The 24,403-nt window shown below is 45.4% G+C and overlaps 1 protein-coding gene across 4 annotated transcripts in view; it reads left to right on the plus strand.

Annotated features, from left to right (window-relative positions):
• Nucleotides 1-60: 60 nt before the first annotated feature.
• The window catches only part of TDRD7 (tudor domain containing 7), a 42,460-nt gene continuing 18,117 nt past the window's right edge, over nucleotides 61-24,403 (plus strand). For 2 of the 4 annotated variants that reach the window (XM_027663684.1, XM_027663686.1), the window contains exons 1-5: nucleotides 1,347-2,026; nucleotides 9,066-9,207; nucleotides 10,314-10,527; nucleotides 15,598-15,683; nucleotides 16,839-17,056. In XM_027663684.1, coding sequence (XP_027519485.1) covers nucleotides 1,820-2,026; nucleotides 9,066-9,207; nucleotides 10,314-10,527; nucleotides 15,598-15,683; nucleotides 16,839-17,056 — 867 coding nt within the window. In that variant the 5' untranslated portion in view covers nucleotides 1,347-1,819. Of the gene's footprint in view, nucleotides 551-1,346; nucleotides 2,027-9,065; nucleotides 9,208-10,313; nucleotides 10,528-15,597; nucleotides 15,684-16,838; nucleotides 17,057-24,403 lie in introns of those variants that run through there. The other 2 variants (XM_027663685.1, XM_027663687.1) reach the window with 2 other exon arrangements.

The raw sequence follows: 24,403 nt of genomic DNA on the forward strand, positions 1-24,403 counted from the left end.
GATATGTGTTTCTAGAGGTATATAAATTAAATAGACTGGTAAAATTACAGGCATAAGGTAGATGAAGCAGTCTTTCTGAAGAGCTAATGGAATGAATCCTTAGATGTGAATGAAATGTAATGACACAAAAGTAAAAGGCAGGTTCATGCCTCCCACTCTGTGTGGCTGCAGAGAAAGCATTGAGGTGTTGTGGGAGCACCTAAGAAGTGTCACAGAGAACTGGGACGTGTCCGAGGGCTATGGACCACTGTGAGGTGGCCACCAGACAGGCCTGGGCAAACACCCTGTCCTGTGTGCAGAAGAGATCTGTCCCGTGGGCCAGGCTGAGAAGGCTCCATGGCAGGGCAGAGCCCAATGGGATGGTCCTGCAGAGCGTATCACTGGGGCAGGCTGTGGGCATCCCATGGCCGTACCAGAAGTGGGCAACACAGGCTGCAAAAACAGAAGGCCAGAACCAAATCCCAGTGTCAGAGGAACATATGCCTGGGGACTTCTGTTGGGTTTTCTCTCTGAAGAGCATCAGTGGAATCAAGGCATTGTGCGCCTGTGGGTAAGAAATTGCATGGCCCGGGTGCATGTGTTTTCCGTGGTGGAGTTGACACGTGGGCATTGGTGCGGGGATACAGGCTCAGGTGAGGGACGAGCAGCCATAGTGTCACCATGGGGTATGAGTGGAGGGGGTGTTGGGCGCCAAGGTGGGGGGTGGTGGTCCCTTGTCCCACTTACAGTGGAAGTTCTGGCCATGCAGGTAGTAAGGTGTCATGGAATCACAGTATATTCTGAATTGGAAGGGGCCCACACGAAGTCCCAGCTCCTGGCCCTGCACGGGACAGCCCAAAGAATCACATAATGTGCCTGAGGGCATTGTCCAAACAATTCTTGAACTCCAGGAGGTTTGGTGCTGTGACCACTTCCCTGGGGAACTTGTTCCAGTGCCCAGCCATCTGCTGGGTGAAAAACCTTATCTTGATAGCCAATCTAAACCTCCTCTGACACAACTTCAGACCCTTGGGTCCTGCCACTTGTCACCAGAGAGAAGCCCCTCTGCTTCTCCCTGTGAGAAAGTTGTAGACTGTGATGAGGTCTCCCCTCAGTCTCCTCCAGGCTGAACAGACCAAGTGACCTCAGCTGCTTGTGTAGCTTCCCCCTTCATGATCTTCCTGGCCCTCCTATGGACACTCTCTAGTAACTAAATATCTTTCTTACATTTTGGTGCCCAAACTGCACACAATATTCAAGGTGAGGCTGCCCCAGGTCAGAGCAGAGTGGGACAATCCCCTCCCTTGACCGGCTGGTGATGCTTTGCCTGATGCCCCCCAGGACAGGGTTGTCCCTCTTGGCTGCCAGGGCACTGCTGACCCACATTCAACTTGCCATCGACCAGGAAGCCCAGGTCCCTTTCCACAGCACTTCTCTCCAGCATCTCGTTCCCCATACACGCAGCCAGGGTTACCGTGTCCCTCGTGCAATATCCAAGCACTTGCCTTCAGTGGGCCAGTTGCTTATCAGGCCCTGCCTGTCTTCTGGCCATGTGGTCTGTCGTGGTGGTCTGGCAGAGGCAGCCCGTGCATGAGGGTTACTGTGCTCCTTCAGTAGTGTTTTTTGACAACGTCGTGTCCCGTGTGTTTCATACCACATGATGCTTGTCTGGCACAACCAGGGCCCTACAAGTCTACCCAGAAATAGCACAGTCTCCACTGAGCTGCTGAATCCTTGCTTGTTTAGGGAGGGAGATCGAATAGTAAAAGCTGCTAATTTCAGCCTCTGTGTGTAAAAATGCTTTTTTTTTTTTTTCTTTTAGGGGTGGTTATAGGTGAAGATGCAGGAGCCAGAACTTGTTGTGAAAGCACTGCGAGCTGTTCTTCATGCCTTTAAAAATGGTGTACGTTTGTCAGAGCTTCAGAGTGAATACAGATCTCTGACCAACGAGTTGATTCCCTTCAGGCACCTAGGATATGACACACTGGAAGGCTACTTGGAGAGTATCCCAGGAGTGGTCAGAATGGAAGAGAACAAAATGGGAGAGGTAAGAATCAGTTACAGTTCAAAAATGGCTGTTGTGTTTGCAAAGTGTTCATGGTTCATAACTTTATCTCTTTTTATCCGGTGGATTTCTGAGAAAAATACCACAGTGTGCATATGGTGCTGGGAGAAGTGGAAGCTGTGACACAGATACCAAGTGCCCCTTATTTTCCTGCCTGCGCATTCCAGCTGTGAAGCTGTGTATGCAAAAGATGTAAAGTTGCAGGGTGTCTTCCTGGAGATGTGTATTATGGCTGGAAAGATAGTTTATGTGACTTTAGAGCTCTCATCCCTCTCTCAGCATTTCTGACTCTGGAAGAGGTATTGATGATTTGTCCTGGGACCTTAAAGAAGGTTAACTTTTATGTGTGTGTGTAGCTTGACCATCTCTTCTGGGTGAGGTTCAGCATCATCCTTTTCCTACAGTGAAGCTGTTTTGAATGCTGTTGCTTATAAGCCTGACAGTGCTTGCTTTGGGCCTAGGACTTGTTTGTCATGAGTTGCAGAGTGGCAGGACTGTACAGGCATGTTGAGGTGAGGAAGAACCCGTGCAAGTGAGGTGCCTTGGTGCAAGAGTTGCAATTCCTCAGCTTAGCAAGTGTGCAAGGGGCAAAGAGTCATCACACAGGTCAAGGAGAGAGTGGAACAGAGCTTAGCAGAGAATTAGTGTGGTGGGAGAGTTGTCCTTTATTCCTTGGCCTTGCTACACTAGCCTGTGTCTCTTGGTGGCTGCCACCTTGGAAGCAGCTTGCTAGGACCACAAACCTCCTTGTCCAATAGTGTGGGGTTCCTGGTTTTGAGTCATAATGCATTCTTTTGATAGGTGATGTAGCTGCATAACGTATAAATGGTCTGTTTGAGTGGAGAGCTTGCAGCCTCTCCTTCACTGGAACCATGGCTGGATTCCTGAAGTCATGTAGACTGGGGTAGAGCAGAAAGCTAGAAGATGTTTGGCACAATGTATGGCTGTCAGAGCAGGTCTGGAGAGACAGGACTTAAGGCTGAGCTTCCTTGTTTGCTCAGCTGAATCAGGATGGCATCTGAGAACTCGGAACTAAGTCTCCCTCATTACTGTGAAGAGTGTGGCAAGAGTCATCCTGGGTTTTGTAGTGATATCTGGAAATATGGCTATTTTTAAGCAACAGGTTCCCTTGCTGCATTTTTACAACTGCCAGAATTTTCCCATTTACAAGAGACAACCACGTTTGGGATTCTTTTTCACTTGTTCCAAGCCTGCATTGGCTGCAGCTACATCAGTAGCATGATTGCAAGTACCTCAGGTCTGGGAACATTTGTGATCCTGCAATTTAATGCTTCCTCGTGGTGGTTCTGGCACATAGCCATCTGTTTCTAACTAGGGCCTTGCAGAGTGTAATCTGGTATCCTCCCGTTCCCTTGAGAGCCTTGTTTATCCTCTAATACGATGTGTGCTGAGGGCCTTGTGGACTCTTGGGTGGCACTAGAGGCAGTGACTTCTTTGCAGCAGCTGTAACAAGAGTGAAAAGTGACTTTAGGAGATAAAAAAGGAGAAAGTGACTAAACAGGGTTCTTTACATAGTTGAGGAGCACTCGCTTTGGTTCAGGAATGCCAGCTATGCTCTGCATGGCTGAAGCAGCTGAGAGGAATCATCCTGTGAATACCTGGGAGGCAGGAGAGGCACAAAGACTGATCCCACTGTCTGTTTGATGATGCTCCTGTTGCCACTGTCCATAGTGTCCCCATGGCAGACATTAAGCAGAGAGTGGCAAGTGTGATTGTGCACTGGTTTTAGCTGGTAACTACTTGGGACTGCTCCTGTATGCTTTCCTGATACAGGACCTGGGCCATATGTCACTATGAGCTTTTGCTCTTTGTTCATATCTCTCCAGAGTACTTGAGCTCCATTATAGGCTGAGACCATATTTCAGAGTCCACACAAGCCTGCTGTGAGAGCAGGCAGTCAGTCAGCCTCTCTTCATGACTCTAGGAGTACTCTGATCTCTAAAATGTCTGTCAAGACCCTTGCCTCTTCCTTTAATCTCTTTGTGAACAATGGTGCAGGAAAGCAAAGGCATGCACATCGAGGGGCCTACTAGCAGCTGATGATCCTGACTGGAGGCTAGGACTTTCCTTACTGCTAAGGCAGCTGCCCAAGGCATACCATAAAAATTGCATTCAACAAGGAATAGTATAAAGTAGGCAATAAATAATACAAATTGATCTCAGATTGTCACATAATACATGCTGCTTAAAGTATTTGTGTGAAGTGAATATTGGCTAGGTAACTGATGCTGAACAGACTGCATCTGTTGGGAAGGCAATGGTACAAATTGTCCCTTATTCCTCTTACTACTGAACGCTAATTTAGCTGTCTTGAATGTAGGAAAGATGAAAGCTGACAGTTTTTATTTTGTGCAGTAGATATGTCTTCCAGTTTCCACACAAGATGAGAATTAAATTCAGCATACAGAAAACGCTGCAAGGGGACTCACATTGAAATACTGTGCACCTGCAACAGGTGATTGTATCATTTCAAGGAACCCTGCTTTGCTTTGCTTCATATTCATTTACAAGAAGATTGTAGTTGCACCTTTCTGTAAGAAAACTTTGACTTCTGCTTGAATAACCAAGCCCCTCCCAAAGGAGGAAATTGAAGACTGCTTTTCTGTGCTCATCCACCCCATTTCTTTTTACATCTGAATTCATCCTATATCAAACCATCATTTTTGCTAAACCTAAAATCACTGTGATGTGAAAACAAGGGAAGAAAATGCTGAAAATTACTTACAACATTAGTGACAGGAAAAACATGAAATGTTCCTGAAATTAGATGTGAAAATGTGCATTTATGAAACTATGATGAACTCTATGAACAAAAAAACTTTTATATCGAGACTTTGAGAGCAAGGTTCGAGGTGATCCATCCCACATTCATCCACTCCTGTGAGCTAGGAGGATGAGGAAAGCTCTCATACTCTTCTCTGTAAATGGGCAGATCTGGGCACCTCTCTGAAGTGTTGGTACATGACTATCCACAGCCTGGGACACAACCAGGAGAGACTGGAAGCCTGCATGCTGTTCAGGGCTGTGATCTCATTGAGGGTCATGGAGAGGTGTAACGACAGCTCACACAACTGACATGCTGCTGTGGATTGACACAGGCTGCTGAGGAATGATGGGCTGCAGTGGCAAGTAGGAGGGGTTTCTGTGAGCCCCTCCAAGTAAGGGAGCAGTGGGGATGCTGGGAGCTCTCCCTTGGGACAGATAATGAGACAGCAAGAGCTTATGAGTACTGGACAGAACAGTGTATGGGCAATGTGGTGGCTGTCTGTTACAAATGCCCTAATTGGGAAGAAGTGGTAGATAAAGCAGATGATGCCTTGTTCTGACATCTGGAAAAAGCCTGGTGTTTACAGGTCCTGAGTGTGACTTGAGCCACTGCCATACCTGCTGTAGGGACAAGACATCCAGGCATGTAGGATGTTTCTGGGCTGTGCTGATGTCAACATTGTGACACAAGTGATGAATCAGTGAGGAGAGATGCTCTGCTGGACACAGTTCTTAGAAACAAGGAACAGCTGTTTGCAGATGTAAAGGCTGGGAACAGTCCTGTCTGCAGTGGCAAGATGACATTTGTGAGCCTCAAATGAGAGAAACAGAGCAAAAAGCGGGATCAAAAATGCAGGACTTTGGGAGAGCAGACTTTAGCCTGTTCAGGAATCCACTTGGAAGACTCGTATGGAATACAATCCTGGGGAGAATAGTGATCCAGGAGAGGTGGTAGACTTTCAAGGATTGCCTCCTCCAATTTCAAGAATGGTCCATTCCAACAACTGGGGGAAAAAAAGCAAAGGAGCCAGGAGCACTCACAAAACTGAACCATAAAAAGGAAGCATGCATGAGGTGGGAGCAGGTAAAAGCACTCTGGGAGGAATATACAGATGCTGCCAAACAAACATGCATGGGCCTAAGAAAGACTGCATTTGTTACTGACCACTTCAAGAACTTGAAGACCAAGACAGGGTGCTCCCAAAGCACTGACAGTTCTGAGAGCATGCTTCTGAAAAAAGTCCTTAAAATAGCTGGTTAAGTGTATAGGTAACAGGAGAAAATACAGGGACCACTGAAAATCTAGAAGAAAGAAGGTACAGCAAATGAAGAACTTCAGCCCTTTGCTGTCTTTCACTTCACTAAAGCTTTATCAAGTCCATGCTCAAGCCGTCGAGCACAGGTTGTTGCACAGACATCTCTGAAAGGGTGAAGAGTGAAGGATTTCAGGTTCATCTTTCAGAAAAATGAGTTATGACTCAGTCAGGAACAGTCAACTGTATGACAAAGTCTTTCTCTTAAGCAAGGTTGCAGGAGGGACACATGGTGAAGAGGGAGCTCTTGACTTAAGTCTACCTTTAAAGGCATGTGCACAAGTGGCAGAAGCAGAATTGAGTGAAGTGGAAGGGATATAGAGGCACTGTGGAAATATGCAGGGATGGGCTGAGAAGAGTGGGAAAGAGCAGGGCAAGGAAGTCATAGTCTTCTTGGGAAAAGATTAGGATAGGGAATATTTGAACAAAGTGAACATGCACAAGTCCATGGGTTTGTTGTGGTGTACCTGTGGGTGACAGTTATCTTCAAGGATAGTTTGTAGGAGGTTTCTGAGGATTGAAAGGAATTTACCAGGAAGTGTGGGAAGAAGGAACTGCAGGCTGATCAGCCCGACCTTGAACTGTGGGAAAGTTACTGAGCTGCTAATCTGGAAAGTTGTTCCAGAAGAAGAAAAGAAGGCAAGTCAGTGTCGATCTATGAATTGAAAATCATCTGTGACCAAATTAATACCCTTCCAAAATGAGAATACTTGCTGAATAGATGAGAGGAGAGCACTGGATGTGGTTTATCTGAATTTTAGTAAGGCTTTTAATAGTCTCTCCCATAACAGTGGCACAAAACCCACTGGGAGACCAGTTACCAATGGAACAGGAAGAACCCTATGAAGTTCAGTAGAGGGAATTGCCAAGTCCTGCACCTGGGGAAGAACAGCCCCATGTTCCTGTATAGTTTTGGGGCTGACCAGCTGAAAAGTAGCTTGGCAGAGGAATTCCTGGGAGTTCTGATGGACACAAAGTTCACAGTGAGCAGCAATGTGCCATTGCAGCAAAGGACATAACAGCATGCTGGGATTCATTAGTGAGAGTGTTACCAGCACTCTGATGGAGGTGATTGTTCAAGTTGCAAGCTTCCCAAAACAAAGAGAGACATGGACACAGTGAAGGAAGTTCAGTAAATGGCTGTGAAGGGACTGGAACAGCTTTGATGCAGGGCTCAGAGAGCTGTGACTGTTTGTGCTGGAGAAGAGAAAACTTGGGGGAATCTTATCCATATGTACTAATGTCTGTTGGAGGGAATAAAAAAAACATGGAGTCAGACTCAATCTCCAGTTCTCAGTGGTATTCAGTAAACAGACAAGAGACAACAGAAGTGGAGTAAAATACAAGTAATTCCTTTTAAACATTAAACCACCCACTTTTTTACAGTGAGACTGGCTAAACAGTGGAAGAAGTTGTCCAGAGTGGTTGAGAGTTCTCTGTCCTTGGAGATATTCCACCACCTGACTGAGTAACTAGGTCTAGTTGATGCTGCTCTGAGCAGAGATGCTCTATGACATGGACTACAGAGATGTAGTCCTCAATTTTTCTATGATTCCTGGCTTTTAATCACTGCAGTGGTGTGGATGCTGGATTGCTGTTTGTATGGGTGTTGACTGCACAGCAGGTCTGATTTCTGAGCAGGAGCCCCTGGGTAGGAGAGTTGTCCCTCAGAAGGAGAGGCCCTCCCTGCAGTGGCTCTGTGTTGAGCCAGCCCAGCACACACGGTGGGTGTGCAGTGGAGGAAGAAGAGGAGGGGAAGGATGAGCTGGAGTGTGGTGGTGGAGGCCAAGAGTGTTGCCTGGTTCCTAATGTTGTCATCCCTTGCCCATATTTCTCTGGGCTGTTTGGGTCTCCCTGGGAGACTGAGAGAGCCCTTGAAGAAGCTGTTGCTGTTTAGCAGTCTCTTGGGGTTTTTTTACCTTGGCACTCAGTTCTTGTGCTTTGGTTGCCCTGCCTTGCTTGTGAGAAAAGGTCCTTTCTAGAGCTGCTGTTGGCTAAACTTCAGAGGTGCAGGCCAAGTCCCTGAGTTTCTCCTGCCCTTCTCCTGTGCTGAGTTGTCAGCTCCGGTGTTTGTTGGAGGCATGATTAGGAAGGTAGCAGTGCTGGCCCCTTGAGGGACCTTTTCTCAGCTTCTGTCACCACCACAGACTGTGGCTGAGAACACAGACTTCAGTTTTTAACTTTTGGGGTGACTGCTTGTGTCCTTGTGGAACCCTGGAGGAGTTCTCATCCTGCCTTTGCAGCACTTGAGTGGCCCAGAACTTTGGGCTTGCATCTTCTTTGTGAGGCAAAGTGCACATGAGACGTGGTTTGGGGGCTTGCCAAAGCCAGGTTCTGTATCCATTCAAGTGATGGCCTGTGGCAAGGGGATTCTGAGGCAAAAGGCCATTAAGTTGGGGGGGAGATAGCCATGGGCTCGTCCAAGGCTGGGCTGTTTCTGGGGGCCAGTTCGGTGCCTGTGAAGTGATCTGTGCAGCCAGGATAGTTGTGCAGTTTCTTGGGTAAGCAGGGCAAAGACAGCCGAGCTCCACAGGGTCAGAGTGGTGCCAGAGCCTCTAGTGAGCCTTGGCAAGAGGAGCATGAGCAGGATGGAAGCCCGTGGCTTCCCAGTGTTGTAAAGCAAGATTGTGGGCTTGTGGTATGGGAGTGAGAAACCAGGCTGTTTCTTGAAGGGGCTCAGCCTAATTTGGGAAGGTGATGGAGAGGCTCTGGCTGTCTGCTTTGCTGCTCTCTGAGGTTCACTGCAAAAAGAGAGGGAGGTCTTCAAGGTCAGTGTCTGCCGAAGCCTTTCCTGAACTGCCTGCAGACCTGGATGACCCAGCAGGTACAGGCTTGGAAATGGATGCAAGTCATTATGAGGGCTGTGGATGAGCTTGGGCCTCACTGACTGCTTTTCCCTGTCCCCTTTGTGCTCCAACAAGGTCATTTGCCATGCTGTGAGTTGCAGTGAAACTGTGCGAGTTGCTCAACTGGTGGCCCGACAGAGGAGTTCCAAGAAGAAAACAGTCCGACAGGTGAACTGTCAGATGAGGCTGAAGAACACATCTCCAGTCAGTTTATCAGGTAAGCCACGGACCTGCCTTAATGAAAGAACTGTGCAGCTGCTGCAGCAAAAGTCTTTGCCAGGAGGGTGCATCACTAATGGCCATGAGCTGCATGCTCCTGGTGGAGAGTTCCTGGGAGGACGGAGTGCTGTTGACAAGGGTGCTTATGCTTGAAAACCATGATCAGAGAGGAAGCCCTTCTCAAGCATGTATGTGAGATGCAAATGATCTTGAAAAAAAAAGTTCTTAGAGGACTCTTGGCTTCACTTTCATGTGTCCCTGCTTCTGTGAGAGGTGTGGTTGAGATGTGGGCAACAAGTGTGGCAACGAGCCTGCTCATTTTCTGAGGCCGGCTTTGGCCCATTATGGAGTGGCGGGGGTGAGCCATGCCCTCACAGTGAGAAGGAGTCTCTGCAGCATCATCTGTGGCTGTTTCAGCAGCTCCTGTTGCTGATGCCAGTGCACTAGTGCCACAAAAGTTCTGATGCCCATTGCCTGCTCTTTTTACCTCTTACCTTTTGTGTAAGATGTAGCAGTGTTTTCCCAAAGGTTGTGGGTCAGGTTTCCCTCACTGCTGTACTGTTGTGGGAGTGGGCCCAGGATCAGGCCCAGGCAAGACCCATCTGCTTGCAAGATGGCAGCTTGGAGCAACAGTGGGTCTTAGTTTGTTTGTATTCTCCTCTTGTCTGTAATGAAGGATTTGCTGCTTCTTGCTCTCCTGCAACCATGCCAATAGTTCCGTCTGATTGGGAAGCTGAACTGGTGACTCATACCCCTGTTAAACAACAGTAATTATAAAGGCACACTGGTTTACTGTCTTGCACAGCAATACCCCTGAGAAGTGTTTGAACCCTCCAGAATTGATGTGGCACAACCAGCACATAAACAGCAAAGTGACCAAGAGCTTGTTTATCCCAGTGTTGCCTGAAAGCCAGCGTGGTGTGTTTCCCTGTGGGTGTTGTACTTGGTCACCTGTGATTTGTGGTGGGAGTTCGGGTGCCTGCAGGCCAGAGTAGAAAAGAAGAAACCCTTTGGACAGCAGTGCAGGAGGTGCCCAGGGAGGTGGAAATAGACTGGTTGGGTGGAGGAGAGTGCTGCTCATGGGTCCATGTGCAAACTCTTTAGGAAAACCCAAAGGAACTTTGCGACAGCCCCGGTCTTTGAGTGTGCCAGAAGAAGGCAGCAAGAAGCCTGTTTCTCGCCTGCCCCGAGGAAGAGAAGTGGCGTCTGGAGCTGTGAAACCTGTTGTGGAGAGTGCCCGGTCTGCCTTGCCTTCAGTTGCTGGGAGTGGATCACCTAAAGAAATCCCTATGCAGAGGCATGTCACTGTGGTAAACAGGTCAGTGTGTGCATGTCTGTGTGTGTGAGCAAGGTGAAAGGAAGTGGGGGGGACCCTTGGATACCGCTATGCCAGCAGTGTGTTTTGGGATCCAGTGGGAATCCGGCCTTCCACACTTGGAAATGCTGAAGTTTGAACGTGGTTTGGTACCCCAGGAAGGAGATGGATGACCCTTTGCCTTTCTGGATGCTGCCATAGCTGCCCAGTGCTCTTGGCCTGCTCCCTCTTCTGGAGAGAAAGCTGGCCAAAGGTGTCCCAGCAAGGGAGTGCGGGGCTGTCGCAGCCTCCCAGGCTCAGGAGGGAGCTGTTGTGGCCAGTGTGACAAAGGCAGGAGGAGGTTTGTGTGCAGGGGACAGGCGCTGGTGCGTGCTCAGGGTGATGGTTGTGTGCAGGTGGCTGGTGTTTGCCTCTTGCCTGAGCTCTGTGTTGCAGCATGAGTGTTTGTGGCCCTTCTCAGTGTGCTGGGAGCCAGGAGGCGCCTGAGTGTGTTTGGGTGAAGTGAGCCGAGGGCTGGAGCCGCAGTTTTGCTGGGTTAGCAGTACATGCTGGTTTTCAGCCCGGTTTGAGCCTCCCTAATCCAGGTGGCTTAGGCAGCTGCTGCCCCATCATTTCTCTGTGTTGTTTTCGGCTGCTGTGGGCCATCAGCTGATGGTGGGGAGAAAGGGTTTGCTGTTCCCTCATTGTGGCTGTGCTAAGTCCACTGGAGCTGTGATTGTGGTGGTAATCCTCTGCAGGTCAGCGGGCTGGGTTAGAAGCCAGACTTGCACTGAATGGAAAAGGCAGTGGTGTGCTGCTTCCATGGTGGCATAGTAGTGAAGTGGCACGGAGCAGCGCGACAGCTTAATCCTGCCGTGGTGCCTGCTGTTTCTGGAAGAGCCACAGAAAGCAGGCACGTCCTGTCCCAGTCACCTGCATGAGTCCTGTGTGTGTCAGATGTCTGTTGTGCAGAGAAGAGAAGGGCCAAGCCATCCTGCTGTGATCCAGAAATGTGAGAGCAGGTGTGCACAGGCCTTCCCTTTTCCGTGTGTGCATATGAGTTGCAGTTTTTTAAGTGGCACTTCCCTAAAAGGCAGAGGTCCTTTGTCCTAGACAGGCAGAGCAAAAACAGCACTTACGATTCTCTCCAGGTTAGTTACTGGAAGGCCAGGTACTTGAAGATTCATAATGTGTGAAATAAAATTAAGTAGATGTCAACCCTATTCCGGGTGTTCTAATGGAGTGTGCTACATCTTGTGTTGTTATTTTGTTCGTCTCTCTGCTCCCATGTGCTGTTTTCACATAGGTGTTCTGCTTTTGTTTCTGGTGTCTGTTCCTGCCCAGCTGTGAAGGAGAAGCTACAAAGTGAAGTCTGCTTTGGCCCAGGTAGTTTTGGAGGAGAAGATATCTTATGCTGTTGCAAAGGGTTCAAATGCTGTCCTGTTAGCTTCACATACTGAAGGGAGAGTTCAGAAAGAAGAGGATCATACTCTGTTTGAATGCAGGGTTGTGTAGTGGCCATGTGACTGGATTAATTTGTTTCAACTTGGCCAGTTTGAAGCAGGACTGGCAAGATCCATGGCCAGTGTCCTTGCTGCTGCGAAAGTTTTGTAACTCCTGAGCTACTGCAGTTCCTTGGGAGTTGCAGGAGGGAAGGCTTCTTTGTGCCAGCAAGTCCTGAGCTCAAAACAGTGTGCAAATGGGTGGAATTGTGAGCAGCATCCTCAGAAATCCTGGGCTCACAGCAGCCTCAGGTAGCTGGCACAGACTCAAGGGCACTGTTCCAGCAGTGGTGTCAGCACTTGCCTGTGAGAGTGGCTGAGCATTCACGGCACAAGTTGACTGAGACAAGTCCTGAAGATGACAGACTGTGGCTGCCCCGTTTCCCAGTTTGGGGTGAGCCATTGGCCATCTGTGGTTTCTGGTTTTCTGTTACCCACCCTGCCCCTCCATTTACCCAAGTTGTAGCAAATCCATACTCTTATGCTTGCACTGAAAGGTCTTTGTTTTCTCCTTTTCTGTTGAACATTGGTCTTGCTGTGGTAGATTTGTGTTACTTGCCTTGACAGGATGTCCTGCCAGTGACAGACTTTGCCTGTTACCATGTAACAAAGCCCCACCGTGAGGATGAAAATGGCAATTCCCTTTGTGACTCCCAAAGTCTATGTCCCACCTCTGTAGCACTCGGTGATATTTTTCTCAGAGATTTTCATGACTGCTGCATCTGTGACTATGTAGATTGGGTGGTAGGGGAACGAGACGTTTGTCCTCCCCATTCTGTCACACTCACATGACAACAGGTAGTTGGTGAAGGTAGCTGCAGTTGTGCCAGGTTGTTTCCTGCTACCCTTCCAGGCCTTCTTGCAGATGCTGCTGCAGATCTGAGAGGCTGTCTTTATAGCATCAATGACTTGGGTAAGTTCATGTCATGACTGTGTTACTGTGGGCCTGCAAACCCCCAGAAGCCGGGAGAGACCTTGCTGGTAAGGTTAACTGCAGAGATCCTTGAGGGTGGAAAGCAGCCACATGGATGAGAACAGGCTGAGATGCTTGTTGACCTCCTCACTGGAAGCAGCAGGAACCATTCACTGTTGGCCACAGCCTGGCCCTGCTGCTGAGATAGCACTGTCTGAGGACCAAAGAGCAGATTGGGATGGCACAGGCCTTACCAAGGTTAGGCAGTTGGAAGGAAAGGGCAGGGCATGGCTCCCCTTCACTGTGAGACAGTGATGTCTGAGAATGAGATGTAGCTGGCTGCTCAGCTACAGCTACAGGTGGGTGACTTGGCTGGTCAGGCATTTGTGAAGGGCCAGGCTTCTGGTGTGGCTAGGAGGCCCTCTTGCTGGGAACAGGTTACTAGCAGCTGAGGAACATGAGGCCTTACAGGCAGCTCAGTTGTCCACACCTGCATGCTGGAGAGAAGCGTGTTGGCCCTGCCGGTGTCTGGCTGTGTTCCATCTCATTGTTGGGGACATAAGGCCATCATGATCTGTGTGAGCAAGAAGTGCATCACAGGATCCTTGTCTAATTGCAGGGCTTGAAACTGATGGTGACTGGGCTCAAAGCTGATGTTAGCACCACTTCATTCCACGGGAATTTGTTGAACCATAGCAGAAAGCACAGGAAGACACCACGTGAAGTTTCGTAATACTGAGAGGATCCCAAATCCAATTAGCTTTCACAAGATACATAAGGGAATCATCAGTCTGTTCCTGGTTCCTTTCCAAGGTGTTCCAGATGGTATGACTTGAGAGGGGTACATCTGCCCTTTTCCTCACTGAAACCTTGCTGCAGTTCCTGCTGGCCTAACCTGCACTTACGTCATTCATGTCACCTCATGTGTGGCTTACGGTGATACAAGGGATGTGTGCCACTCAGGACTAGAACACAGCTATGGATTCCTGTTGGGAGATGGTTAGCAGGACAGTCTCCATTAGCTCGGTGTAGCTAGTTCATGGAATTGTTTTGCTTTCTGACTAGCAATGGCAGTAGTCTCTTCTGAGTCTACCTCCATTAAGAGGACTTCTTTTAGCTTGGGTGTCTGTCCAGCTTGGAGTTGTCCTTACTGGTACATATACGTACAGAGAAGTGAGATCCTGGATTTCTTGTAGGGTCTGCATGGCCAGTCACAGCACACCTTCTAAGAAGAGACTGCTGCTGCTTTGTGTGGGCATCTGAGCTGTGCCCAGAAAGTCAAGGGTTTTCCTGTGATGCAGTTGGAATGTTGGAAGAGTCTTTTCAGATACCCAACAAGTGCAAGTTGTGAACGTGTGTTTTGATTTTGTGTGGGTGGCTTTGCCGTTGCACTTTTTGAGTTTCACACATGTGCTGCTGTCTAGCACTTCTGGGCATGACTCCTGTTTTATTAATTGTTGTGCTGGGCAGTAGCTGTCCTCACTGCTAATGCTGTGAGACATGACTCAGAACAGAAGTATCATTTTTGGTACAAATGACACCACATAGCTGAGAATATATGTGAATATGGGAGGCCTCTTTCTGATTCATGGATCTGCTCTGGTGAAAAGTCAGTTTGGTGGCATGTAGAGCTCCTTGGTCTCGGCTCCCCATGGCTGCTAGTCTCAACATCATACTTGGAACAGCTGTCCTACCTTCTAAAAGTCGAGGTGAAGCTGGTGTTTCTGCAGCCAGTGAAGTTTTTTTTTTTGCTTCATTGTTGTCCCTGAACTCCACAGTTCCAGGCCAGTGTTCTTACTGGCCCCTGGGCAGAGGTCATCTGCAAAGCCTGCCAAGTGCATTTGCAGGGTCTGCTCTGGTCTGGAGATGCCTGGTTCACAGCAACCTGCTGTGCTTTGGTGGAGAGCTGTTTTGTTGCCACCCTGACTTCTCCACCACAGTTCTTCCTTGCATGTGTGTGACTTTGGGAAGTGTTTGGTCCTAGTCTTCAAATTTTCTTCTCTTTTACTTGCAGTGTATGTAATTATTTCACAGGTGATTGTTTCCACGTCTTAGTGAGCTACACACAACTGTGATCTCTTCAATGTCAGGAGCTCATCTTGGTGTCTTGTGCTCCCAGTAAAAGCTGCTGCTCTCTGAGGCACCTCAGAAGGTCCTGCAAGCATGACATTTTTGTACTTTCAGTGGGAAATATCATCAGAGAGGAATCTGTTAAACGAGGTAGCAACAGCGTCCGGAAAAAGACCTTAAGTGCTGTGTGTTTCTCTGACTTCTGAAGCCAAATACTCTCAGGAAGCACATGGCTACCAAACAGATTAACATAATCATGTTCAAGAGCAAGACTGAGATGCCATCCAGATAAATGACCAAATAGTAAGACTAAATGCATCGAGTGTAAGATCGTCAGCTGTTACTGGGTCTAAGTGCTTTTCTTTTGCTAATGTCTCTTTACTGTGTGTTTTGTTTTTCACAATAATAAGGAAAATGAGAAAAAAGCTAGAAACCACCTCTTGATCTGTACTGTTACTGCTCATCAGGTTGTCTTCCATTGTGAGTAATGATCTTGTGCAGAAGGCCTGCTAGAAGTGCGTGGAATTTTTTTTATGTATAGGTCTTATAAGCAAATGGAATATTTAGAGATAGGAGAATGATTTTAAGCAATTTTCTTTGCAATTTTAGGTCTGAGAAGAGACTGACGGTCCCACCACGGTTTCAGAAAGAGTTGCAAGTTCACCTGTCCAGAAGCTCTTCCACAGAATCAAATGGTATGCCCATTAAGAAAATTTTTGTTGACTACTCATATTAGAATGGGTGTCATCTTAAGAAAAATCATCTTAGTACTTGTTTTGAATGAAATAGGTTTGGGTGAGAAACCAAGTCCTATGAGTGAACCTTCTCACTCTCATTTCATTGTGCTGAGGAAATGTGTGTGTTTGCTTGTCTACCTCTCAGTCTTTTATGAAAAACATTGGGTAGTAAGTGTCAAAGCCAATCACAAAGCTAGTGTGAGTAGCTTGGAAACAGGAGGAGTAAACTTAACTTCACTGCCAGGTTAGGGATCTGGTAGAAGAGTGAAATCCTGGGTTTCAGAAGTAAGCAGTACACTAATGTATCTGTCCAGAAAATACCATCCTGCCTGCCTGATTCACAACAGTTCTGCAGTTGTTGAGCTTGCCAAGTGATGGTTGTTTTCTTTGAGACCTGTGAGGCTGATTTGTGAAGCTTCAGGACTGGTAGCAAACATACTCCTTCAAAGGGAACAGAGGAGCAGAGATGAGGGAGCAGGCAAGCTAGTGATGTGAACCTCCCCCAGAAATAATGACTGTCTTACTCCTACACACAGTGTATGAAACTGTCCAGAGCATGTGGACAGTTGTTGTCTCTCTTGCTGCTTCCTTGGAGGCTTCCTTGGATGCAGTAGCACAGAAAGGCTGTGTGCTGGATGGAGACTTTTCGTCAGGACGTATCTTGGAATGAAAGAGAAATGATTGGTCTGAGTTGTGCACCTGTCTGAATATAGAAGAACATTCTTAGTTGTTTTGGTGTGTCTTTATTGTGTGTGTATTCATAAAGAAATTATCTTGTGCCCCCCTTGGGATACAGCTTCTCAGCTGCAGTAGGGCTGAGGGTTCTACATCCTCTTCCAGAATTTCTTCAGAAGTAAAATTTAGCAGCATCTTATGAAAATAACTATGGTGATTGAAAATGCAGCTTTAGGTCAATTACTAAATGTCTGAGGTTTCCATAGCTCTTTCTGATAGAAAGTCACTGAACCAGCCGTGCTGGGCAGGAGAGCCACATTTTAGAGCTGGTGTTACAGTGGCAGCTCAGGTGTTTAATTTTTAAGTAAGAAAGTAATCATTTGTATTTCTCTCTGTTGGTTAGGCTGTGTGTACTTCAAGGCTGTATTTTTTTAACAGATAACTTAAATACATCCACTGCAGAGACACATACTGTTTCTTCTGGCTCTTCTGCTGCTGATGTCAATGAACTTCAGAGTCGCATTAAGGAGCTTCTGAACAAGTACAGCAGTGGTGTCAAGGTGTCAAAGATGCCACAGATCTATCGGGAAATGTTCTGGGAGGATCTTAGCACAGAAGTGCTCCATCAGCTTGAGAACTGGCCTCATGTGTGCACAGTAAGTATTGAGTGTCATTTTTGTGGAAGATGCCAATACCCTGCGGATTTCTGAGTGTTCATTTTCCAGATGTTATTTTGTCTATGCCTACATTTCATTTCATGATCGTTTCGTGTGACAAAAAAACAAAACAAAATCCTCCCACCCCCCAAATTGTAACAATGCCTTTGAAACCCAGAAGATCATTGTTGAGTGGACTAGCATTGTTATGGAGAAGGAGGTCAGCCTCTGTGTTGTCCTGGAGCAAATAAGTGCCTGGGGTTACTGAGTTGCCACCTTTAACTGACTCCAATAGTGACAAACAGCTGATGACACATGCTCTCCCTGCCATGTTTTTTGTTGTTGGGTTTTGTTTTTTCCCTGTTGCTTTCTATACTTCTCCTCGTTGGTGGGTATCTCCTCTTAAACCTATAAGCTGCCAGCAGATCCTTTGTGAACGATCTGAGGTCTGTCCATATTTTTCTATAGACTTTTCCATACGTCTTTCTCACATCCTCAGCCAAGGTTATGGAATTTTGCTGTGTAAGTTAGGCTTGTGATACAATAACAGATGGAATTCAAGTGTGATAATGTTGGGGAGAGAGACTACAGCTCAGCCCCTTCCTGCTCTGCTCCTGATGTCTGTTATCTCTTGATCACCAAGGGTGTCTTTGTCCTTCATATTAGGGACTGATATCAGGATGAGTATCCACTTCCAGATCTGCTGTGTGAGTTGCCATCACCACTGGATTGAGGGTCTTCAACTGCTGGACTTTTATCTCTCCTTCTACATTTATGGTGCTGTGTAGCTTTGCATCAAATCTTTGTTTGGCTTTACTTTAACAGGCCAGTCATATCAATGAACACTTTCAAATTCTTCAGTATCTGTTGAACTGTGGCACCAGAAGAGTATTGAAGTAATGAGAATACTTATCTGCTTGAAGTGACTTTTCATGTATGCCCTGCTAAGTATTTTCTCATGTAATAACTTCAAATGCCAAAAAAAAGAAAGGTTTAACTGAGATTAAATAGTTGCTCTTCAGGAATAACACCATTTGCATGCATGTGTGCTATTCTCACAGATATGTAAAATGCGTTCATGACAGTTTATTACAAACACCAGTAACATATGAAGTCAGCAGCATTTGTTTTGATGGTTAATGATTGGTTCCTTTATAATCCATGGAGCAAGCTCTTACATCTTGAGTTACTTAATTCATGAAGCAAATTTTTGTCTTTTTTTTTGTAGCTAATGTTTCAGTCAGTCCTGTTCATCCAAGATCTTCGCTCTGTGTTCATTATCCATTTGCTTGTTATCTATTGGGTCTATCTCTTCTCTCTAGCAAGCAAATAAAGTCATTTTAGCGTAAATGTGCAGTCATTAAATCTGTGGAAACATTGTAATACAGTGGGCACAGTACAACAGCAGTCAGAACTATCAACTTATCTTGGCACAGTCAGTCTTATTGTAGAGAGCTGTTAATGAGCCTGTAAAGCCTGTCTCAGTTTACTGACTTATGAAATCGCAGTCATGGCTCAGGCATGGAGAAATTTGAACTGGGACTTCCCATACTGTGCATCTCTTAAATATAATCAGCGTTTATTCCTGATTCAAACATATTGTCTGCAGGTGTGCGGGTCCACAGAAACTTTGAAATGCCAGAGGACAGACTGTAGTGTCTCCAGTATCAGTAAAGGTGCTTCTGTGACTAATTTCTGAATTATTTCTACCTTATGGTTACTTACACTGGGAGTGTTTGCCAGGCTGAGAACAGAAAAAAAAATGCCTGATGTTTCTCTCTGTATTTTCTTAAAGAGACAGCAGATACTCTTCTTTATCTCATGCTGATCAGTAGTAGCATAGTTACAAACCAGCAGGCAACAGACCTTGTAATACATTTTCTGCCTCTTCAAGCTTCTGATTTGAGGACACTGCTTTGGACAATATTATTTCTGAATAACTTGTATCCCTAAACTTCTGTTGGAAATGAAGGATTTTTTTCTAGGAAATGACCATTTCTATTTTAGGTTACAACCACCATTAATGGACATTTTTCCTATCTAGTGAGCTGAAGTCTCCAAAAGTCACTATAGTTGACTGCACTAAGGTTGCAGATTGATAATCTTGTTTTCAGCCTTCACCTTTCAGGGAAGAGGACATATTACAAACTGTGGAGCCTGACTTTGTTCTCCATTGATCTGTTACCTCCCTTCTTTAGGTTAGCTTGCTTGAGCATCTGACTTGTAGCAACAAATTTTGCACAGCTAAATGCAAAAGTACAAAGGAAATAAGTAGTGGCAAGGACTCCCAGATTATAGCCAAGCCTTCATGAGCAATGGGGTTGACAATAAATATGCTCACCACTGTTATATAATAACCCAAAAATCTTTGCTGTCTAGACAGGCTTCAGTCAGGAGAAGAATCTGCTTCAACAGCTATGTCAGTCAGATCCATGGTATTGCTGAATTGTTTGCTTTCATCTCCAGCAGGACTCGAGCTTTGAAAAAAGTGACAACTGGCAGGGACCCTCCCACCTTCATCTTTTTATTTTAGAATCTTATACCTTTCTGTTTGACGAATTACTTCTCCATTATTTAAGCAGCTAGTGATCCCTAATTTAGACATTCTACCCTGTCTCGTTTCTTATCTTTCTACATATTTTTCTCACAAGTCTGTCTCAGAACTTAGCACTTTTCTATAAATTCTGACCCAAAGTTACATAGCTTTGCTGTGTTTGGGCTCAGCCTTGAATCCTTGGGATGCAGACAACTGAACCTCTGAGGGAGAGAGAACATTACAGCAGAGGTGTGAGAGGGATGTAGACACATAAATTTAAAAGTTCTCTTTTTTTTTGAAAGTCACAGCCCAAAAAGTAATAATAAATTTATTTTACTGATGGTACCAAATGACTGATGGTTCCCTTTGTAGTCTAAATATAAACCTCCTTGCTGAGTGGTATTTATGTTTAAAAGACTTTTTCCTTGCACATTCTCAGCTCTCCTCAGTTACTTGAACTCTGTGAGTGATTTAGAAGATGGTGATTCACATATGGCAGTGCAAGAGAAGATTAAACTTTTAGATATTTTCTCAAAACATTTACTTGAATTTCCAGAGGTGTTTTGCAAAAGCTTTAAGAGAATTAGGCAGTCCTAGGATGTTAGGGAAGGTCCTTGCATGGATGTTTAACTGGTTAAAAGACTAGAAATGGAACAAGGCAGAAATGGTTGACCTTCAAAAAGGCAGCAAGTCATGGTGGGATTCCACAGAGGCAACACATGGAAACATGCTGGTCAGGACTGTAGTAAGTGAGATGGTAAAGGGTGCAAATACAAGTTGAGCTGGATAATAATACAAGGTTATTCAGGCTTATGAAGACCAGGGCTCTCTGAAGAACTATGTAACCTCCTTGTACCAGATTGCTGACCCATAAAATTTCAAGTGAGACTTAGTTACAGCTGTGGACAGAAAGGACTCACATTAAAAAAATGTAGGGGTTTTGTGGGGGGGTTGCTAAGCTTGGGAAAAGAGATTTTGGCATTTATGCAAATATTGGCTCAGTACAGAAAAATGGAAGCGATAACTACTTGAAAATAAATAGAAGTATTTCAGTCAGAAGGGATCCATCAGTGATCATCTAGTCCAGTTGCCTGACCACTTCAGGAATGACCAAAAGTTAAAATGTTTCATTAAGGGCATTGTCCAAATGCCTTTTGAACACTGATAGGCTTGGGGCATCAACCACCTCTCTAGGAAGCCTGTTCCAGTGTTTGACCACCTCTTGGTAAAGAAATGCTTCAAGCATCAGTCCTAGAGCCAGGTATTTACCTCTTGGGTTCATCTGTTTTTTCCAGAGCTCTTCATTACTGAGAGGATTGAAGAAGATATTGCCTGTGCTTCAGAATTTTTAAACATTCTTCCCAGGCCTCTGAAATCTCTTTTGATCGACCTTAAACTTTTTGTTGCAACATGTTTGGTACTCATGTGAAAGTGCAGGAGTGGATAAGAGTCCAAAGCTATACTAAGCTATTCAGTTGTCCGGGGACATGTCATCTGGATTCGGGCCCCAGGGGCCCCAGGCAGCAAACTTCCCTGTAAAGACTTCCCTGTTCTCATGAACAGAGAACAAAATAGCAAACACTGTACCAGTGGGGGGAAACCTATTTTGTAAGCACATGTCAGAATCAAATATGTTCCTCCCATCTCCACCCAAAAAATACACAAACAAAAATTGGCTGAGAGACCAAGCAGAGTGAAAAGATGATTCAAGAGGGTGACAGGTAAACATGAGTACTGAGTTCTATACAAGCAAAAATTGAGTTAAACGATTTAAGTGGGGAAGGATGGAGATGTGGGCTATAATATCATAAGAGACTAGAAGAAGGTAGATGGGGAATGTTAATCATCATGAATTCAAAAGCAACTGAATACATGCACTGGTGATCTCTGGCCTTAGTTGTCATGAACTACTTCGTTCCAAAGAAACTGTCAGCAGTAGTGCCTGAACTATGGAGTATCCAGAATGGGAGGAGGAGGAGTCCCTACAACCATCCTGTCACTTATGCTTTTTCCTGGACACCTACTGTTGTCAAACAGGATGTTAGGCAAGGAATATCCTTGTTCTGACCCTGTACAGTTCCAGTGCACTAAATCAGTCTGTCTGTATGTAATTATTGTAGAGTTGTAGAGTTGTTTGGGTTGGAAGGAACCTTTAAAGGCCATCTAGTTCCAACTCCCCTGCAATGAGCAGGGACATCTTCAACTAGATCAGGTTGCTCAGAGCCCCATCCAACCTCGCCTTGAACACTTCCAGGCATCAACCACCTGTCTGGGGAACCTGTGCCAGTGTTTCACTGCCCTTATTGTAAAAAAAGTCATCCTTATATGCAGTGTAAATCTCTTCTCTTTTAGTTTAAAGCCATTACCCTCCGTCCTATGGCAACAGGCCTTGCTAAAATGTTTCTCCACATCTTTCTTTTAAGTCCCTTTAGATACTGGACACCTGCTATAAGCCTTCTCTTCTCCAGGCTGAACTACCCCACCTGTCTTAGCTTCTAATTTGCAGTCAGTCTTGGTGCTGCATTCTTTCTAGTAGCTGCCTTTTTTCATCCTTTTATATCAATCTGATATGATGGCAAAATATATCAGTCTCCTATGTTGTTTGCCAGGTGAAGCTGTCTTCTGTCACCCTTTTTTGCACTTGTCTTCCCAAGTTCATTCTTCCAGTTAGAAAAGGGGAGAGAACAATACTAAGCAGACACCTTTTAATTAACAGAAAGAAGGGATGTATGCTTCTAGAGGTTTCTTTTAATAGTGGCTACCTTAGTCTTTCTGTTGGTTTTCTGAGGGAGGCGGTAGAAAAATAACACTGCCATTCTGAATTTGCAAGTTCCATTTGTGCTGGAAGAGGTGTGTCTGCTTTTCAGCAGTTCCAGAGCAAAGATGATGTTCTTTTTCGTAAAATATCCTACTGACCCAGGCTACATAGCAGATTAGTCTGTCGTCATCAGAGGATAGTTTCATCTCCAGTAATCTACCATTTCTCAGTCAGTTGTCTTACTGCTTTTTAATAAGGCTTTGGATAAAAAATATGGGTATTTTAGCCTGAGCATATTTGTTAGTCTACTCAGGCACTGTATTGGCTGATACTGTGTGAAAAGGCTCCTCAATCTGGAGAACATTTGCCTGGCTGTTTATTCTGAGGAGGAGGCTTTACACAGTAAAGGAAAGCCTAGTGTTCTTCACTTTATCTCTTGGATGCCTGGGTTGGTGCTGGACAGGTGCCACAGTGTGTTAGTCTTCTTGAAGATAGATGCTTAGAAAAAAACCAGAGAAACTAAGGGGGAAATTAACATGCTTTTGTTCAGTGTTTTTGGGATGTTCGTGATTGCTTTTTTTGTTTGTTTGTTTTTAAGTAGTTGTTACAAGGTGAAGGTTGTCATTACAGGAATGTAGAAGATTTTTTAGTCAGTAATGGGACTTGTATATGTTGCCTAGTTGACTGGTAGGATATTTTGTTTATTTTATTTTTTTTAGCTGTTTATAGTTCTAAGAATAGTCTTACTATTTTATAGAAGTTGTAACTGTTTGCAGAAAGTGAAACTAGAGGCTTAGGAGGATGGTGGGATCAACTGGTAAACAAACTGACAGAAATAGGATTAGGACTGTTGTTTCCTGAATCTGTTCTTGGGCAGTATACCATCTCTTAATAAAATGGGTACTACATACTACTATATATGGCAGCTGAGTTTTTACTGTAGCATTCAGAGTCAATTAAACAGGTCTGCACAGAGAAGATAAGGATTGCCACAGCCAGTTGTATTCCTTGAGCAACTTTGGTTCTGTCAGGTCTTTACTCTCAGGGAAGGAATTCCTGTACCCCAGTTAGCTGTGTGAAGCAAAAGTCATCATTCTAAACAGAGAAATGGACTTGAGAGAATAAAAAAATCAGTTCTAATGCACTTTGCACATGGAGTAGACAATGAAGCAGGCTGTCCTGTCTGGTAGCATGTATGGATGAAAGCTTGCACAGTTTTACACAAGCCCTGTGAACTGTGTCCTATAAATGAGCTCTGGGATTATGATAACTTTCTTTTGCCATGCTTGTTGAAGAAATCAGTGTTTGATCTGACAGTTTGCTTTAGTGGGTATCTCAGGACAAGACACAGAACCACTAGCCATTTAGAATGGAGTTCAGTGAACACAAGCCATATTCTACCTAAATTTAACTAGGTATGTTATACATACTACAGCACAGGGCAAAATACAGTTGGTATCAAGCTCACTGAGAAGGTGCTGTCATAGCATGTGTGGAAATGAGCCAGTTGAGAACACAAGATCTGGAATAACTTTGCTGTCCAAACGCAGTGTGGGAACAGACTATAACTCGATGTGCCTGAAGCTCAGTCCTAGTAATATGTGGTTAGGCAGCATGATGAGCCACCAAATGAAGTCATACTCCACTTGACAGCATCTTCCCTTGTTCCTGCAACCCTTGCATCTCCTTGTGTGTTAAATCTTGCAATTTTCTGATGTTGTAGGAGGGCTTCGCTGCATCATGAGGTAAAGGTTAGTACAGCTAAAAAACTGCTGACAAAGATGTCTGCTGATCCTCAGTGCTGGCATATGGATGTGAGGAATAAGGGCAGCCACCAACAGTATGGAGTTGTTAGATTGACTCCACTGTCTTATTGCATTAGAGTTTCATTTGTAATTGTATGTTTTCCGAAGTCAGAGTCTCAAAAGCACAAGAAACTGTGAGAACAAGTATCTTCACTGTGATGTGCAGTGATGGCATGAAGTTGTGTCAGGGGAGGTTTAGTTTGGGTATTAGGAAAAGGTTCTTCACCCAGACAGTAGGTGAGCACTGA

Source organism: Corapipo altera, unplaced genomic scaffold (assembly GCF_003945725.1).
Source record: "Corapipo altera isolate COAL_440 unplaced genomic scaffold, ASM394572v1 61129, whole genome shotgun sequence".
NCBI lineage: Eukaryota > Metazoa > Chordata > Aves > Passeriformes > Pipridae > Corapipo > Corapipo altera.